The sequence below is a fragment of the Triturus cristatus genome, chromosome 1_2, assembly GCF_964204655.1.
Source record: "Triturus cristatus chromosome 1_2, aTriCri1.1, whole genome shotgun sequence".
In the NCBI taxonomy this organism is placed as follows: Eukaryota; Metazoa; Chordata; class Amphibia; order Caudata; family Salamandridae; genus Triturus; species Triturus cristatus.
Window position 1 is genome coordinate 114,459,573 of NC_140580.1, and position 20,414 is coordinate 114,479,986.

The window sequence follows — 20,414 nt, forward strand, 5'->3', positions numbered from 1 at the left end:
CTTGGAATGGAGACTCGCTATAAAATGTTATACGATTTGGTATATCTCCCTAATGAAGGTAAATAGATTTTATTCCCACACAACCACATGCGGTTGGAGAGTGTATGGTTTTCTGGGAGACTTTAGATATATCTGGTGGGACTAGTTGACCTAGGTGTTAGAATTTATGGGGGGAGGGGAAGAGTGGGAGGGAGACGAGGGGAATTACAAACTAGTTAAACCTGTAAGAACCTGTACTGTTCTTAAGAAAGCCACTGTCATTGCAGTGATTTACCGACAGTCTTTTCAGTAATACAGAAATGAAAATACAGTAAAGATGACATTTTTGCAAAAAATGTTCTAACCTGCCCGAACTACCGGAGGCCAAGACTAGAATGGGGTCGTGGAGCTTTCATGGTTGGGTCTTGCTGAACAATGTAGCTCGAAAGCTGCATCAAGCGTGTAACCTGCCAGAGTGAAAGAATGTCCGGTCTCGCCCGGATTTGGGAGATAAAAAAAGGTGTCAAGGTAGCATGGCATTCCCTGGGATCAGACCAGCTGTGTTCTGCGAAAAATCACCAACACATTCAACATGCTCAGTACTTGGATATCAGTTCCATTGTTTTAATACAGATTAACTCTGTTGGACCCCTACAGTGTCTGCTGTCTCCATGTTTGTAGAACTGTGAAAATGTTACTTGATAACAGAGCATGCATTTAATTTTTACAGATGTACATTGAACAAAATAAAATGAAACGGCAGAGCCAGCTCCTGCTTCAGAGCGCTGCACCCAATGAACAACTTTTAAAGGCATTAGATGAAAATGCCAAATTAACCCAGAAACTGGAAGAAGAAAAAATTGCCCATCAACAAAAGGTAACGTAGACAATTGCCTTCGTTTCCAGCATTGTCCTCGTTTTATTCTTGAACTGTGTCAAGTGATGTGAATCCCAGCCTTCATTTCCTTGTGTTTCGGAAAGGTGTAAACCTGTGTAACTATGTTACATTTCTGTAGTGCGAGCCTAGCCAAAAGGTAGCGGTGGGCTGTACGGGGTCTAAGACCAGCATGAAGTCAGTGAGCAGTAGTAGAGGTGGATGGTTGGTTAATGTTTGTTTTTAAAAAAAAATATATATTTTTAGTGGCATTTGGCATGATAGCAGTTGGACAAATACAGTCGCAACATTGCGCACGTCACCCTTTCAACTACAACATAATATGCAGATAGACATTTTCGAGCATCTTGTGTATAACCATTCCTGCCAACACTTGTTGTCAAGGATCTGCAGCAAACACAATGTATGGAGCATCAGTGGAGCCCATTATCTGTAGGTGAACCTTTGGGGAGTATGTCAGTGCAATGCGCTATCCAGCCTTTGTGTATCTACAGTTTTAAGAGGATCCAACATAACTTGGGAAGAAGCTTCTGAGGGGATGTCTCTTGTATGGAACTTAACTACGCTAACTTTCAACTAACTAGTGCAGGGTGGACCAAATCTTTCGATGAACTAGCAATGATCTGAATGTACTTGGTGGATGGTTAATGCATTGTGATTATAGTGTTCTTTAAAGAACCGCATCTTCAAATCTTTCCTAAATTGGAGCAGTGTTGAGGCAGTCGTGGTGGATAATGGGATTTTGTTCTTGATCCTGGGTGTATAGATGAGGTCTGCTGCCTTTTTATTTTTTCCTTTTTACGCTTCTTTGTCTACAGTCTGATGGTGTTGTGCAGGTGTACAGAGAACCACCAGAGGTGCTGAGCTTGTCTGCAGGATAATTGGGGGTGCTGCTTGTAATGGCTGTGTAAATGATTCAGCTGGTTTTGAATATGGTGTGGTCCTACAAGAGGAGTCAGTGGAGTTCCGTCAGGATGGGTGGTTATGTGATATTTCTTCAGGCACAGGAAGAGATGTGCTGTGGTGAGTAGAATGCCTCTAATGGGTGCAGATGTGGAGTCTGGGAGGCTGTGCAGGATGACTGTACCCTCTTCCAGATACAAGAGTAGTCGTTATCTAGAAGACACAGTTTCACTTTCTTTAAAACAAAAGCAGGTACCTGGTAGTCTTTGTTATTATGCAATGTGTTCTGTACAAGTGAGGTTTGTGTCCAGGGTGAGTTCAATTGACTTTGCATTTTTTGAAAGTTGGGGTTTAAAGTTGTCGAGGTTCATATAGCCAAATTTGTACTGCTTCGTATTTGTTGTTCTTGTCAAACAATAGGAATTTTTTCTTGTTGAGTTGATCTTCAGGTAGATGCTGGACACATGTCTGGATCATGTGAAGGCAGTGTTTGAAGCGTTGGATGTCTGAAGTAAAGGAGATTTTTAAATTGCGTTGTGTATGTAACATAGGCATATCGGTGAATCTTGATGCTGTTACCTGTCTCCTTCTAGAGGTTTTGGTAGTCGCGAAGGATATGATTACCATTATTGTGAGTTTAGAGGTTGGACATAGCCTGCTTTTTCAATGATCTTCTTCATGAATGGTAACATTTTCTTGATAAACTGTAGTGCCACTGTAGTCAAACTCTACTTGAAGTAGTGAGTATGTGGCGAGAATGAGCTTGGAAATACTACTAATGCGGTATGCTAACAAAAATACAATCTTCCGACTCGATTTTTAGAGTCGGGCTACAGGGCTACAGGGCTACCCCCCACTATACTTTTTTGGGTTGAGTGGCAGTATGCAAGTTACATCGCCACTACATACAAGAATGTTTTTACTGAATAGGATTCCTTAAGTCACGGTTATGTATACGATAATTTCGGAAAACGTTCGCTCCTACACACCCTTACTGAATGGCAAGTATGGTTGATAAGAGCGCAGCACGGATGGGATAATTAAGCGCAGATACCAATTCCCTCAAATGTTTTTCTTACAGATGGACGGAAAACATATGCACAGGAGAAGATAAGGTATCTGTTCTCCGTTTTCGTACAGGTGCAGCTTTCTGCCCTCTACAAACCTAAATGTAGGACATTTCTTATCCTTATTTAACCAGGGAGGACATTATTTTTGCCCTGAAGAAAGTCCAGGACCCGAATGGGCCGTTTTTTTACGGACAAACATGTTGGCACTAGGGTCAGAGGACAATCACCTCCTGATGACCCACATATACTTTTTCTACTTTTAATATCCCCTATGGTTCCGCGAATAAAGGCATACCAGGAACCGCAGAGGAATTTTAATCTTTAAACCCCCTGGCCTTATTCTTCTAAGTGCTCCCTGAAACATGGTTGACCCACCCTGACCTTTAGGAGTCAGGGTGAACCTGATGATGAAGCATGACACTACTAGAGTGTGTGAGGGTTATTTAACAAAAAAGGATTTGCTTCCTTTCCCACTATTAAATGGTTGACACCCGGTATTCTTTTTCCCAACCGTTTTTTATTTAAGTGGGGTACTTACAGTGACTGAGTTTGATTTGGGAGGACGTATCCCCACCAGAAACCCCTCTCCGCCCTTCCGGCTCTGGAGAAGTTTCTTCTTTCAGTAGCTATAGGTTACAAGTACTTTCAGTTCATCCTGCTTCCTTTCGGCCACACAAGTGCCCCTCGGGTCTTTAAGAAAGTGATGGCAGTGGTCGCTGTCCATCTTTGAAGTTTGGGGATACCAGTTTTTTCTTACCCCGACGACTGACTTTGAAGGTGGGCTTGCCACAGTCAGTTGTAGACCGCCTTCAGATGACTGCAATCCTCCTGGAATCATTGCGGTTCATAATCGATGAGCAGAATTTGCAACTGACTCCTTTGCAGAGGCTTATATTAATTTGGAGCTATCTTGGATACAGTGCAGTACAGGGCCTTCCTTCTGCTGCACAGGCCCAGGACAATTGGGCTATGATCCTGATGTTACAATACCTGATCTCAGTGAAAGCAGCTCTTGGGCGTCTTGGACTCTTAGCCTGCTTTATCCTCCTTGTCGGTTACACCAGGTGGCACTTGCAGGTTCAACAATGGAATCTGAAGTTCCAGTGGGCTCAGCATCAAAGAAATCTATCAGGTGCCATTGAGATTTCGAAGGAGATGGCTTACAACCTGCAGTTGGTCTAATTACCGGCCTCTCTCCCTTCCCCACTCAGGACTGATAGTGGTGGCAGATGCTTTGCTGCTGGATCGAGGAGGCCATTTGGGGGAGTTGGAGATCAGAGCGCTCTGGTCTCTGACAGAAGCCCAGCTCCATATCAATCTGTTGTAGTTGCTGGTCATTCATCTAGCTCTGAAGCTTCCGTTGTCCATCAAGAGAGGGCTGGTCCAGGTTCTTACGCCATATGGTATTCCAACATGTGGAGTGGAGTATAGTGGAGTGCAGTGGAGTGGAGTTCACAAATAGTCTACATCCTGAGGTGGCTCAGGGCATCTTCTGGCAGTGTAGGGGACTCTAGCGATATCTTTTTACCACAGTCAAGAAAGAGCAGTGTTAAAAATTTTGTGCATTGGAGTTTCAATGAGAAAACTCATTAGGAGACGCATTGCGGCTGGTATGGAAAACAGGACTCCTGTATGCCTTCTGACCTCTGCATCTTCTTCCCAGAGTTCTGAAAAAAGATCAAGAATAACCCGGCCCAAATCATCCTAGTGGCACCAGATTGGGCCACAAGAGTGCGGTATCCAGAAATTTCAGACTGTGTGCATCTGTGCTCCGATCAGGCTGCCATTTATTTGCAGCAGCAAGTCGGGCTCCTTCCCCTGAACCTGCACAGCCTACACCTCCATGCATGGAAACTGGGCAATTTCAGCTGACTGCGTTTGATATGCCGCTGGAAGTGGTGGATGTCATTCTTTCTGGCAGATGCCATTCCATGAATCCCTTTATGCCAGGCGCTGAGACAGATTTTTGCCCTAGGGAGGTATCTGCAAAATTGACCCTTTACATGCCAAGTTGCCAGATGTTCTTTTGTTTGTTTCATCTTTAACCCAGCAAGACTTTTCAGTGGGAACTATTAAATGTTATTTTTCAGCCCTTTCTGCCTTGCTTCATTTTCTGGACTAACTGTCCTTTTTTAAATCACCTGTTGTGATGAGGTTTATAAATGGTTTGACACGGGTTTCCTCCCGGACGGTTTGTGATGCCACAGTGGGACTTTAATTTGATCCTGATGTTTTTCATGTGACCGCTATTCAAGACCATACATAGCTACTCCGTGTTTACTGACCTTAAAGACTGTCTTTATAATTTGATGACTTCAGCTTATCACATGAGTGATTTCCATGTACTGTTTTCGCTACTGCACTAAACCACTTTTTTCACAGACAAACTGGTACTGAGGACTTGGGCGGCCTTCTATCTTAAGTTGTGACTCTTTTCTGTGTGGAACAATCCATCCTGCCAGTGTTCTTTGCCCCCACAAACCCATCAAAAGAGGAAGAGAGGCTTTTTCAGTTGGTTTCAAAAGGGCTTTAAGTTTTAATGTTGATCGTACCAAAGACCAGTGTGGCTAATCTGCTTTGTGTAGGGTTCTCTTTGGCGAAAAAGGGAAGGCAGTGCAGAAGAGGATTCTGTCAAGGTGGATCGTACACTGCCTTAGGATCTGATGCGCGATAGCAAAAAAGCAGCCGGCAGAAGGTTTGCAGGCTCATTCCATCAGGGCTAAATCTGCTGCAACTGCATTGGCACGCCTGTTCTTATTATCTGCTAGGCTGTGACATGGGTATCAGTGCATATGTTCAGGAAGCACTACTTTCTTGAGTCTGGTCCCGCGGGAAGGATATTTCATTATCTTGATCTTGCAGGACTTTGGGTGTGAGTCCACTCCACAGACCCTCCAACTTGGGAGGTACAGCTTTATCTGTTCTAAAGTGAGGAATTTGAGGTTAGAAGTATCCATCAGAAGAACAAGTTTCTTACGGTTGGTATTGCTCTTTCTGGTGCATACGATCTTGCTGCAGATTCCTCACTGCCCTCCCGCCTCACCGTTTTGTGCAGTGGCCTTTTTTAGCATCAAAGATGATCACAAATTAGGAATCAACACTCTGGACCTAACAATTGTTTACTCTCTGTGTTTAAGGGCGCAGAAAGGGAAAAATCGGATACATACATCACCACACAAAGGTGGCACTTTTATGTGGCTTCTCTGTCATTTCCAGGGCTGTACAAAGTCAACACAGAGCTGCATGGCTCCACGGTGGCAGGTGGCAGCATTGCTAGAGAAAAACTCTTGATTGCATGGTGACACCTGGGTAGTATTCTAAGGTGAGGAATTGGTGGGTGTTCCCTCTACAGAGAGCATCACGGAAGGTATTTTTGTTAATGCTGTATGTATACTGGAATGTTGATCCACTCAGGCTGGGGTCCTGCCCTGCCCATGCCATATAGCACACTGATGAAGCTGTGTATATTATTATGACCTCAGAAGCCTTACATCTAACATGGGCATGTTTCTAGTCTGGGAAACTACTGTAAAACACAACCCTTAAACACACTGGTAGATAGTTGTACATAGAATGAGGCGTTTGAGTTAGTTAATGACTATTCTTACACTGGTGGTGTTTTGTAGAGTAATGCAAATTTAGGCAAACATAGTAGAGTACACCCACAACTCTTGATTTTGAATCGTTAGATAACGTTCTTAAGGTCCTTGATAGATATGCTGTAAATATCCCATCTCAGATTTAAAGCTGAGAAGGGGGAACCTTCCACTAGGTTTATTCCACTGAGTGGCAGAGTCCAAGTAGCTGTGTTTGTGAAATATCTTCAGTTAGCATTTGAAAAGCCCACTATGCAAAATATACTAAATGAGATGGCTGATAGTGTGGGCCCACATTTCTATATCTTGTTTTGGCACATTTCTAAGAAGTTGAAAGGAAATCTAGTATTGATGCTATAATTCCCCCCTAAGTTGGACTGTATTGAAAGAGTTGAACCAAGTAAATAGCTGGCTCTATTTATAAGACTTTCCTCTTTGACATTTTATAGTCTACATTAGATCCATGTTAAAGGGGGAATGATAGATTACCCAGATTCTTTTTGTGTAACTTAAAATCTTTTGTGGGTAGATTTATGCTAAAAGTGTTGCCTCTGGGACAAGAACAGTAAATTTGGAAGAGGCAGGCGCTGCCTTAGTCTTGTATAATGATTGTGGTAAGGCAGTTGACTTCCTTCGGCTTTCCATCACTTTTACAGAGATTTAAATTATTTAGCTCAATCCTGTTAAATTTCCTTATCAATAGATTAGAAGTGCTCCTATTTGCATGAAAAGGGGAAAGTTTGGCAACCAGGGATGTTGTGGAAAATGTGGGCAAATAAGCTTTAACAAAACCTAAAATAAGTATAGAACACTTGGTATTATTAACAACATACTTGTAGTCCCTGGGCACAAATGAATAAGAGGACTATGTTGTTTCTAGCATAAAATGTAGTGCGATTTGAACCATAAGCAGGTTTATTACATGAGAATAAACCACTGTGATTGTACAGTTGTTGTCAAGGAAGATCTAGTGTTGGAGATATCCACATTATGTAGTAATAATATGATTGAAAAGTTGCAAACTGTCAACTTTATAATCCCTGTGTTGATCACTTTTATTGAGGTAACAAAGGGTTGTATGGTATGATGGCACAATGCAAAATGTTTTTAAAGACTCCTTCAGCCTAATTGTTTCTTTATTGCCCTATGATGAATATGTATTCAAAGATTATGTATAGCACAATCTTAGCATACATTTCATGGCTAATCCAATGAAAGGTATCAAATCCTGCAGTCATGGAAATTTTGGACTGTTCTATCATGGTGGTAAATGCCTTTTTCTCAAGTGTCAGAGAGTAGATCGAGTAGTTACATCTGTTTGCACTCACCACTAAACCCTTGGTTTTATTTAAGGAGGGGAAGTAGAATCTAGTGCTGATTAATATAGGTTTTATTGGTAGGAACTCAATTTATCACCACAAGGCATTCATCACCAAAGCACAGATGGTGCATAGCTGTATAAAGTTGCTGCGAATACTCTGTAGTACACGATTGTGTGCGGACATGTCTGATGGTTAGAGTTAGCTTTGAAATAGTGCAACAGACAGAAAGTTGGACAGACTGAATGGTGACAAGAGAAAATTATGGATTGTGTAGGTTTGTGTGGATTGTAAAAGTGTGATGGGTGGTGCATTGTTGTGTAGACTAATTGAGAAATGGAAATACATGGATGGTGTATGTCTGTATAAGGAAAGGAAAATATAGGTAATGTATTCATGTGTGGAAATTTGAGAAATAAACGATGCATGGTTGTTTAGATTTGGGGAAATTAGAAGTTAACTGCTTATGTTCATCTGGCTCTTTCGCTTGATTAGTACTTTTGACATAGCTGCAAACATTTTCTGTTTTTGTGCAAAGAGAAATTCTAACTCTTCTTCAGCGCAACATTGTGACATATTTCACATCTCCAGGTAAAAGAATTAGAAGAACAACTGCAGCATTTAATGCTTAACAAAGAACTGCATAGTCTCAAACAACAACTGGAACTCATGGAGGAGGACAAAAAAGAACTGGAAGCAAAGTGTCGAAGTGCAGAGGAGCAGGTCAAAAACCTTAAACATTCAGGTAGGAATTATCAGAGGCTCTTACTTTACGCCAATATTGTATGTAGGTGCATGTTAAAAAAGTAATGTACACATATGATGCATGCAGTGACAAGTATATTGGTAGATTATATACATATGAGAATGTAAGAATTGCACACATACAATATGTGCAGTGACAACTATGCAGGTACATTCAGAAGTAAAAAATCTTGGTTATAAAACGATATTGAGTAGATGTTTTAGACCCTGTAAACAAAGGTTTTGGATGATTAACCATTTTGTGACTCTAGTATAATTCTTTATGAAAACGCTTCCAGTATTGTCTGTATGATCCAGATTTGTACTTGATATTGTTGTTGCAGCCCATATTGCGTCTAGTTTGTTGCATTCCTGTCATACGGGGGTCACTTGATGGCCATTTGTGACATTACGCTGTAAAGTAGCGTATGAGGCCTTAACGGCATGCAGATAGTTTATCTATTGTTACATGATTGTATTTCCAGATGGTACAACAAAAATACATACACATTTTTCTATTATGTCTTTCATAAAACGGTTGAAACCAAGTTACCATGAATTATTGGGTTTTAGTAGATTATGCTGTTTTCTTTCTTCATTAATTTCTTAATATTCACCTTACTGACATCTTGTTGGCTAGCCTGTGGATACCAATCTCTCCTTTTTTTAACTACTGTCTGGAGAAAATGCACTTGGTTTCCTCATGCCTTCCGTAACCTGGCAGAATAATTAAGTAGATGAGTTAAGCATCCAGGTTTTCTTCATATCCAGCTTAGAAAACATCTGTAGGCTTTGAACAACATACTTTCATGTTTTTACAATTCTGAATTTAACATTCCTTTTAAGAGACCTTATATGAGCCATATACAATAAGCCTATACCAGAAAACCCATTTTCTTTGGTGGGGTGTGTGTGTGTGGTGGTGGGGGGGGGGGTTTTAGGGGGGTGTCTCCTTTTCAAGCTTGATGTTTTGTATATTCTTTTTGTGCATATCTGATAGAATCAGGCCTCACACTGACATCTCAAAGGATAGCCTTTAGAGATATCTTCCTGAATGTAGCAACACTCTTCAAAGGAATCTGCTGTCTCTTATTTCATATTTTGTAGTTGGTTCCAGTAAACACAATTTTGTGGTAATAAGTAATGATTGCCCCCCACCAGGTCATTAACAAATTAACCCTCAGGACTCCTATTCTGTAGGTCAGTTTTAAAACACATTAGAAGTTGTAGAAACATCTTGGGTAGCCCTCACTGGCCTTTTTTTGCAGCCTGCATTTAATGAGATTGGCTCTATATGCAGGATTATAATGCTGCAGATTGACCAGATTTGCCCACATATTTTTTTGTTGTTGATGAATAATTTATTTCCTGGGATCGCTCTTCTCATTGTGGGCAAGGATACCTCTCGGTGATAGGGCAACTACTTACAAAGAGTAGTGATTGACTTGTCTTCTCTCCTTCCTCAAGGCATATTTTGTTTGAAGTTGACATGACTTGTTTGCCTATGGCAAGATTGGGCCATAACTTAAGGCAGGTTTAATGGTTCTTGCATGTTTTTGAAATTTCTCATTTGGTACGTTAAATTTTAACTTTAGCTCCACAAAAATTCACAATTTCTTACTACTAAAAAAGTTGCTCAATGTTTGAATATTTCTCCCCCAATACGGACTTACCTAATTTTTAATGCTTTGTGGAATTGCTTCCCTACAGAGACATGAGGTAGCGAGACAAATTTGAAGCCTAGTCTTATTGTTTTAAAATATTTGTATGTAAGATAGTTGTGACTCATGAATACTTGACCTTTATTGAGCTATAAAAAATGTGTTTGCAAAGCAGATAAGACATTTCAATGTCGGATCGCTTTGTATTGAATTGAGCGATCTCATCCATAAAAGTGAAGTCTCTTTACCAGTCCTAAATCACTTTAAGGCGCCTGACCCACCTAACACTGCTATGCCATTGTTCAGAGTCAAGCTTGCTTTTTCTACAGTGAAAAATCAACTATATATATAACAGCATAGTCTATCATTTATTTAGTTGACAGAAATTTCTTGATCTACTGTCATATCCATCCTTGGTGGTGGTGTAGTCCAGGAATGGCAACCTAATGATTGTGTATTTATCTGGCACACCTCTGACACTTTCTTTTTTCCATTGCTGTTATCTGACAGACCCTGTTCTACTACGAATCTAGGAAAGGTTTATCTTAGGATACTGTTTGTTTGCTAGTTTTTGCCATCTGTGAGACTCTCCAGTAGGGTAATCAAGAGGTCAGTGGGCAATTAATTGAGTGTTCGTTGCATCTCTAATGTACTACAGAAGCTCCTTTCACAGCATTTGTATGATTGCAATATGTGTAACATTTCACATAAGCAGAATCAGCCTCTCCACCATGAGTGTCCCTGTGTATAAGGCCTAATTTGGCCTATGCCTTATACCACCATTAGTGTATTCTGTGTATGACCACATCATTTACCTTGACACATAAGGTATATTCCTAACTAAGTCCTGATACCATATTAAGAAGCAGGGAAGTCTTGTGTCTCCATCTGGTGGCGCAGAGGTTTTTCAGAGGATGGTCTGTGAATGGAAAACTGATCAAAGAAGGTTCACACTAAGGTTTGGAAATCTATAAATCTGCTTATAATGGAAAATGTACCTTTTCATATAGGCTTGAAGGCCCATTTGTATTGTAGGATTACGGGGGCGCCTTGTGTGTTCTGCCTCTTGCTGTCCAGTTGTGAAATCCCAAACCTCAGTGTGCTGAGGGGAAGCCTAGGGATTTGAGTTCAAGATGGTGGTTAAATCGTATTGTATGGGAAAGATGTTCGCATCTTCATCTTGCGTATTTTTCTTCTTTGTTCCATGTGAAAAATTAAAACTTTCTTATAGCTGTGATCATTCCCATTAACTCTGATGAGGCTTAAGTGTTTCATTTCTGATTTAGAATCCTGCAACCTTATGCATGGTTTCCATAGTCAACAGTATGTGTGCTAGACTCACTGTTGTGATGGAGCATAACACAAGTTTGTTGTGTGTGACAGATTTAAAGTATTTTGTATTCTTTGAGCTAAGTGCTCCATTGTGAAGTCGGGTGGTTGCATGTTTCTACATCTTATGTACAAACACATTGTTTTCTCTATATCTACTATCACTACATCAACTACATGCCTACTCTACCTCTATACACTTTTTGAAATGACCTTTTTTTTCTTAATTGTAATTCATTTTTTGGAATTTAGATGTTTTTAAATTCTAACTAATAAATATTTGACATTAATTTGTAATTAATGTGGGGGGATGCTAGGTGGCGCACTTAGAAGATGGTCGCAAGTAGGTGAAGCTCCTGCCACCCGGTGCCATTATCCTGACAATTATCCTGCCAACTGGGTTAACCAACAACGTTAGACACCGCCAGCCGTGAAACCTAGGCTGTCTGCCACCCCACAGCGAAGCTCGAAGAAAACTGCCGCTTGCTGCCCCAGTTATGCAGCGCTAGAGCCGGTGAGGGAGGCTGAGCGGGTGGTGAGCCGCAACCGGCCGCGGTGGTTACTCAAGCCCGCGGCTTGCCACGAGGCGACTAGGCTGCGCTGGTCGAGATCTCCGTGGCAGAGGCAGGACGGCGACTGGCTTCTCCTGCATGGTGGCCGGTACCAGCGGAAGCAGTGTAAGGCAGGATTGCCCGTCTGTGACCTGCCAGAGACTCTATGGTCCATGAGGTGGGATCAGCAGAGCGGTGAGTGCAGGGAAGGCACAGGAGCGGCCGCAGCCTGCTGGCGGCGTTGCAGAGCGCGCACTTTCACGGCTCTACTGTGGGGCAGACCTGCTGAGAGATCCCTGGGGTGCCGTCTGATATTCCTGTAGGGCCGCTAGGAGCGCTTCTGCATGGGAACTGGCTGATTGCCTGACTGGGCCGCCTGGATGAGCTACGAAGGCCCGATCTAAGTGCACTGGCGAGGCCGAAGGATGCAGCGGGGCAGCCTGGGGAGTGAGGCGGGTGCCTCTGTGTGCTGCAGTGGAGCGGTGGGCCCTGTGGAGGTCAGTGAGGAAGACTGTGGGGTGGTGGACTGCCCTAAAATCCGCAGCAGGGACGCGGGGGCCAAGGACTTGAGGGGCCTGCAGCCTGAGGCCTGGTCAGCGGACAGACAGGGCACGAACAGTGGGGTCAGCGGCTGCGGAGGAGGGGGGGGTGCGTCCTGGTGCTGTGATGAGGAGAGCACCTGGGCCTGCAGCGTACCCCGGAGGTGCCGGTGCATAGCGGTGGTGCCTGAGGCCGTTCGCATCCAGCGTGGGGCTGAGAAGGCGGGAGAGACGTGGACCAGGCAGCGGGTGCTGGTGGCGGCGGGCCATTGGGGGCTCTTTGCGTAGGGAGACTGTGTGGAGGGCCCTGACATAGTTTGGACTGGAGTGCCGCCTGGGCCATGTTGCTGTCTGTACCGAGCCTGTAACGGCGGGGGGTGCCCCTCAGTTGGCGGTGGGCCAGGAGCGGCGGACAATCGCCAGAACTGATCGGCGCAGGACATAGACGTAAAGGTGGGGAAGAGGTGCCCGGCGGGGGATCCTGGTGCATCGCGGGGACGGCGCGAGGCGGTCCTGGTGGCCCCCGGAGCCTGGGAGTAGCAGAAAGCCGGTGTCTCCTGGAAAGTAGCCGTGGCCGCTCTCGGGAGGGTCCTTGCTCTCCCTCTCCCTCCTCCCCACGCTTGTGGAGGGAACGTGGTGTCAACTCTCCCAAACTATGGTGGAACAGGGGCCTGGGCTCGGGTCGCCCGTCTGGTGCCTGGGTTGCCAGCGGATGCCTTCAGCACAGCAGCTGGTCATGGGCGGCTGCGGAATAAGTCGAACGATGGCCAGCCACAAGCGGACGGACTCGGTCCCGTGTCGGGACGCCACGATAGAGGTGTGGAGCCTCAGGCAGCAGCACTTGCGGCAAAAATGGACACAGTGCTAGCGGCAGTGGAACGGATTGGCTCCACCTTGGAGCAGACAAGGGCCTCCTTGGAGTCCCGGATTGACAAAGTTAGGGTGGACTTCACCCTTCTCCATGCGGACCACCGCAAGCTGGCGGAATCAGTTGCCCAACAACGCCAAACGCTCCAGGATGTCCGGCCTGTGGTGAGCAATCATACTATAGCCCTGCAAGACCTGACCATGCCTTGGAGGATCGTGCCGAGGATGCGGAAGGTCGCTCCCGGCGCAACAATGTTCGAGTGGTGGGACTATCCGAGGGTGAGGAGGGACGGAACCCGGAACAGTATGTCGAGGGGTGGCTCCGGGACCTACTCCCCCACCCCCCCCCCCCCCCCCCCGTGGGTGCTCTCCCCGCAGTTCTTAGTGGAGCGGGTACACAGGGTCCCGGCGCGGAAGCCCAAGCCGGGGGCCCGGCCTCGTCCCTTCCTTTTCAGACTCCTCAATTACCGAGACATGGACGTGGTGCTTCGCGAGACCAGGAAGTTGGGCACCATCACAGTGGGAAGTGGGCAGATGATGTTCTTTCCGGACTACACAGCGACAGTGCAGAAGCGGAGGAGCAGCTATCTGGCGGTGAAGCGCCAGCTGCGCGACCTGGAGATCCCATATTCCCTGCTGTTCCCGTCGCGTCTGGAGGAGGGGACTCGTTTCTTCGACGTCCCGTCAGATGTCTGGGAATGGCTGGAGGAGATGGGGCAGTGCGGAGGACAGAGGCCCCCAGACCCGGGAGTTGGTGGCCGACAGGAGACCAGACCGCGACGGAGGGAGTCTCGCAGGGATGCGGGGTCGGGCCCCGCTGTGGCGCCCAGTCCAGAGGATGCGGTTAGAGCGTCAGGGAGCCCTGGAGGCGTTGGCAACCCTTGGGTCTACGAGCAGCCAGGGCGAAGCGGAAGTTAACGGACATAGCGAACCCGAGACCAGCAGATCGTCTTCCCCGTCCACCATGCTCTCAGAAGATCAACTTATGCCGCTGGTGACACCCCAGACTGCCGACCAGATCGTGTGAGCCAAGAGCAGTGAGGTGGCGGCGCGCGCTGGCACACGTGTCAACATGAGATGGACAATGTATCATAGTGACTGATTGCTTACAGGTTCTCATGTATGCTGTGGTGCAATGCTGTGTGCTGTCGCAGTTAAGTTCACTAGGTCACCTCTTGCGAGTGGGGTGGTGGGAAGCCCTGCTCGGGGGGTGGGGGGGGGGGTCATGCGCTTTGCGGGTTCTGCGACAGGCGGTGTAGATGGACACAGTTAGGCTACTCCCACATGCTCAGTTAAACCCGCATCACAGAAGGCACCTATAGCGAATGCAGGGGTAATGCGGCAAGGACGCAGTTTAAATCTGCTATAGCCACACCGCGCACCCGTTAGCCATTACCTGGCTTAGTTTCACTCCATAAGCGTTTAGCTTGCAGTTTTGACGAATGCCCGTTCGGGGATTTGCCCTAGTAGATGTACAGTTCTTGATTTCCACTACATGTGCTCAGCAGCACACAAGTTCTTCCATTCTGTTCTTTGTTGCAGCACACCGGCATGACACCTAGAGCCTTTATTCCCCCCCACCCCGACCGATCGGACCCCGGCGCCCATGCAGCCCTTAATTGCTTTAGATGGCCACCACCAACGTAATCACATGGAACATACGGGGTATGCACACGCCAGCGTGTCGCTATTCCTATTTTGCTTACCTGCAGAGACATAAGGTGGCCATAGCCCTCCTCCAAGAGACTCACATGACACAGCCTGAAATTGACCGGCTGCGTGCCCGTTGGAGGGGTCAGCTCTTCGGGACCACATACTCCGCACGCGCCCGAGGCACATTGATCTGGGTGAGGGCGGGCACTCCGTTTACATGCACAGATACAGTAGTTGACCCGGCAGGGCGATACACCTTAGCTTGCGGGAGGCTTAATGGCCAACACATATTATTAGGCTCCTTATACGCCCCGAACGTCGAGCAACCATCATTTCTTGCCCACTTGTCCACGGTGTTGGCACCATATGCGGGTCTTCCCTGGCTACTGGGCGGGGACTTCAACTCAGTGCTTGACACACACTTCGATAGGTCCTTTCCACCCCTCCGCAACACACAGGTGATTTCGAACGCGCGGACCCTCACCGACTGGATGTCGCACTGGGCATTTTTCGATATGTGGCGCAGCTTGCATCCCGATGACCGCATCTACTCGTACTACTCGGCGGTGCACGACCTTCACGTGCGTCTCGACAGGGTGGTGGGATCCCAATCTCTGATCCCCCTGATAGACCAGGCAGAATATCTGGGTCGGACTCACTCGGACCATAACCCTCTCAGACTGCGTTTCAGATGAAACCCAGGCTGCCCCCCAGTCCCCACGTGGCTCCGCCAACCAGCTGCCCTGGTGGATGCAGAATTTCGTGCATCCCTAGGCACAACGATCGAGCAGTTTTTTTTAACTGAACGAGGGGACAACGAGGAGTGAACTGACAGTGGGACGCCCATAAGTCCACTATCAGGGGGCATTGTCTGGGCACGGCGTGGAACATTCGCAAGCAGCTTGCACTGTCGCTCGCTAGCCTGGAATCTCGCCTACTCTCGTGCGAACAACATGGCGAGGTCGAGATTCGGCCCAGCTGGCGCGGCTTCGGGCGCGCCATGCTGAGCTGCTGGAGCGCTTGCGTTGTCACAACTATGCGGCTCACTCTGCCCGAATCCATGCCACGTCGGCAAGGGCGGGGCGATTGCTGGCCTGGCTGCTCAGACAGGAGGCTGCTCATGCTCCGATAGATGCCATTCGCGGGCCCGATGGGTCGCTCGTGTACATGCAGTGGGAGATACATGGTGGCGGCATTGCCACACTACGTGTTGGGCCTCGGGTTCCTCCAGATGGCAGCCCTCCTTTACAAGGACCCCACGGTGAGGGTGAGAACCGGGCCGTACATCTCCGACGCCATCCCAATATGCCGAGGCACCAGACGGGGGTGCCCGCTCTCACCCCTCCTGTTTGCACTAGCAATAGAGCCCCTAGCCGCCACGCTCCGCAGGGTGCTGACTGACGGCATCCCTCTGGGCGACGCGACGTATCAGGTATTCCTTTATGCGGATGACCTTCTGGTCTTCGTCAGAGATGTGGCTCATATCCTGGCCGAATTGGAGCGCATTCTACTCGACTTCGCTGCTCTCTCAGGCCTCTGGGTGAATGCTGCTAAGTCCTGCCTGTACGCGTTTCGAGCCGACACTCGACCCAAACTATCATCTTGGGGGCGTGCAGGTCCAATGGAGGCCGGATACCTTCCGTTACCTGGGTATCCAGATATATCGTCAGCCGGCGGATCTCGTGGAAGGCAATCTTGGCTGGGCCGTGGCAGCAGTCAAGACTCAGATGCGGTTTGGGGGTACCCTCCCCCTCACGGTCACAGGGCGAGTCGCCTTAATCAAAATGGTGATCTTACCCGACTCCTGTACTACTTCGCCAACTTATCCATTTATAAACCGGCATCCTTCTTCGCAGCCCTTGCGCGGTCACTTCGGGACTTCATATGGGGTAATGCACACCACAGAGTTGCGTTGCCCAAGCTGTACCTCCCCACCGACCAGGGGGGACTTGCGATGCCGTGCTTTGAACATTATTAACTGGCTGCGCAGTTACAATGGATAGCCCGGTGGTTGGCAGACAGAGAGCGTGATGATACTGCGACTGCTGCACCCTCCCTCCCTTTAGTTGACATCATCAAAATATTCCACCCGGCCGCGAACGTGTCGAGGCCTCTGCCCCTCCTCGTGGTGGTGGCCTACAAATGCTACCGCCGTAGCCTCGAGCTCGCCCGGACTCCTTACGCCCTGGCCATACCGCTTGAGGGTTCTTCTAGCGGGCAGGGGGTGCTTAGTGCTTCGGAACTTGTGGACTGGAGAGCGGTAGACATACAAACGCTGGGGGATCTTTACCGGGAGGGTGCCCTCCTCTCATTCGCCTCCCTAGCGGAGGAGACGGGGCTGGCTCCCGGCCACTTTCTTTGTCACCGGTCTTTGATAGAGACGCTCACGAGCCGTTGGGGAGATCTCAGGGAGGAACCGGAACAACATCTTACGATGCAATATATCCATGTAATGGGACGGGGGAGGCATCTGGTTCGGTGGTTTGCGGCCTCCCTGCGCACACATGCAGCGATCAGTCTGGCCCCGCTGCGTCATAAGTGGGAGGCGGACTTGGCCCGGCCCTTGGCTGACAAGGAATGGGACAGGGCGCTACAGGGTCCGACTAAGATTCCTAGGAACATGCGTTTCCGCCAAACACAATTCTTCATCTTACATAGAGCGTACCTCACGCCCGAATCCATCAACAGATACTTCCATCGTACAGATGCGGGCTGCCCTCGCTGTGCGGAGCTAGATGCCGGACTAATTCACATGTTGTGGAGCTGTACCGCATTGTGTTCGTACTGGCAGACAGTGCGAGAGGCGCTCCGCGCGTGCACAGGTCACAATATCCCATTTGAATGGCCAGCCTACCTGTTACAACTCTTCCACAGAACTCCATCCATGAAAGTCACCTCTCGGTTTATCGACCTGGGGTTAGTGGTGGCAAAGCGGCTGCTCAATAAACGCTGGAAAGCGGCTGATTCACCAGACGCACGGGCATGGCGGGGTTCACTCCTGGTGTGGGCTAAAGCGGAGGGCATGGCTCTCTTGAGGGAAGAAACACTAGGCCTCAGGAAGACGCCCATAGCAACCCAGTGGGAGGCACTTTTGCAGACCATGATGCGATTAGATGGGGATCCTGTAGCGATTTGTCAGGTGCGCGACGTGGGCGCTCCCCTAGGGGGGGCCTGGCACCAGTCAACCCAGATGAGAGGCATGGCGTACTGTAGCGAGGGCATAGCTGACTAGGTGGGGCGCAAAAGCAAATGTGATATTGTCTGCAAAGCAGTTTCTATGAGGGGCACCGGTATGATGGGGATGGACTAAGGGACACGGATAGATGATACTAGAACACAGGTCGGACTTTGCTGCTGTTGTTGTTTTGGTTGGGCACTTGAAGTTCTGCCCCTGTTATTTCATGGTTTGCTAACTGTTTATGGAGACACACTGGGGAGAGTGGGTGGAGTGCTAGCATTCTTCTATCGAGGTTGTCTCTCTGTGGTATGATACCAAAAGCGACTTTATAGTTACCGCCGCAGTTGAGAGGCCTCCAATGTCGGCATGAGACAAGGAAGTGTATTCACTCCTCGTCAATCAATGTACACTTGCCTGGGTAAATATCAACGGTAGAAACACTAATGTAAGTTGTTCTGGCTTCATAATGTACTGTAAGCTTCATTAAACTTCAATAAACAGATTTATAAATAAATTAATTTGTAATTAATGTAATATCCAAATTAACATTACCCATTAGATTAGATTAACCGCATTCTTAATAATATTAGTAAATTAATTTGATTTGAAATCTAATAGTTTCTTATTTCTATTCCTAATACTAATGCCTCGGTTTCTCGTGTTTAGTTATTTTAATTTATTGCCTGTCTTTGTATTTTCCCTTTTACTACATTAATTTTAATTATTGCAATTTATTTTAATAACGATAAAATGGCAATAATATAACTCGGCGCTAAAGGCTGTGGGGAATGCCCAATCTTAATTCCACTTTTATTACATATTTAAATGTATCACATTTCTCTTTAAGTCCATTTTTCTTTTTGATTGAACTGCATTCTTGCTAGCCCTGTTAATATTTTTTAAATCAATTTAAATCTAGGGTGAAATAAAATATGTAATTAAAATCTCTCTCGTTGGAAGATTTCAGCTCTCCCAACTTCTTCTTTTTTTTTTTTTCTTGGAAAAAAGAAAATGTAGTCTCATTTAATCTTTGTTTTTTAATGACCCCAAATTTATTAATGCAAATAAGTCAACACATAAGCCTTCAGGCCACTCGGGATCGAGCCAGCCTACCGTCGGTACTGAAACCCCATCCCTGGCACCAAAAACAAAAGACAAATTCAAAGAGAAACCGCTGACTTCATCCGCACCAAAGCCTGGTTCCACATTGGCGCATTCGGCACCGAAATCCACTGACACTGAACCTTCGAATCCGAAAAAATAATCGGAACCAAACAACCAGTTCCGAAGACCCCAACAGAACCCAGGAAAACTCCTGATTTGAAACCTAAGGAGCATAAAACAACTCCAAAACTTGTGCCACACAAACAGTCTGACCTGAAAAATCGGCACCGAAACCACACACTCCAGAGGAGGAGCTTTTTTGACCTGATTCAACCCAAAAAAACACTCTCGCTGGACCCAAAGGCAGGTCAACTTATACTTAGTCCTTCCAGGAAAAGGAAAATGGACAAACCTACACTAGCTCTACTCCCTTTAAAGAAGAGACATTGCCACTTCTCCTTTAAGAATTCCTTCTCCACCTCCTCCTCCACACAGCATCTCTCCTATTCCATCACCAGTACCCTCACAATCTCCTCCACCTCAGGATGATGACGCCTTTGGGGAGGAAAGGGATGATGAACCTTCAGGGAAACCTAGTCATCCTAATATCCCAAATGACCCATGGGACAGTTATGACACACCAGATGTTCCTTATACACCACAAGATGATATCTACCCATTCCCTCCAGAGGACACTATAGGATTCACTCAGCTCATACACAGAGCTGCAGAATACCACCGTGTGAATTTGCACACAGACCCTATAGAAGATTTCCACATGGACACTTTTGCACCATCTCAAAGGTCCACTTCCATTCTCCCAATGTTAAAAGGGGTAATCAAACGCGCTCCTGAAGTCTTTAAGGATCCTGTAAGGGCTAGAGTCATTAACCCTGGCTCCAGAATCCCTAACTCAAAAGAACCTCCTGACATCCTAGTCTGCTTCCACCACTATGAAGACAAAAAGGCGATATTCGATTCTGCAAGGCGTGGGGTCCTATATGCTATAATGGTGATGACCTTCAA

At 46.8% G+C, this 20,414-nt stretch overlaps 1 protein-coding gene across 1 annotated transcript in view; it reads left to right on the forward strand.

The window, feature by feature from the left end:
- Positions 1-20,414, forward strand: part of SHTN1 (shootin 1) — a 592,071-nt gene that overhangs the window by 317,206 nt on the left and 254,451 nt on the right. The window contains exons 9-10 of the mRNA XM_085603138.1: positions 710-856; positions 8,354-8,507. Of these exons, the coding sequence (XP_085459264.1) occupies positions 710-856; positions 8,354-8,507 (301 nt within the window). The remainder of the gene's footprint in view (positions 1-709; positions 857-8,353; positions 8,508-20,414) is intronic.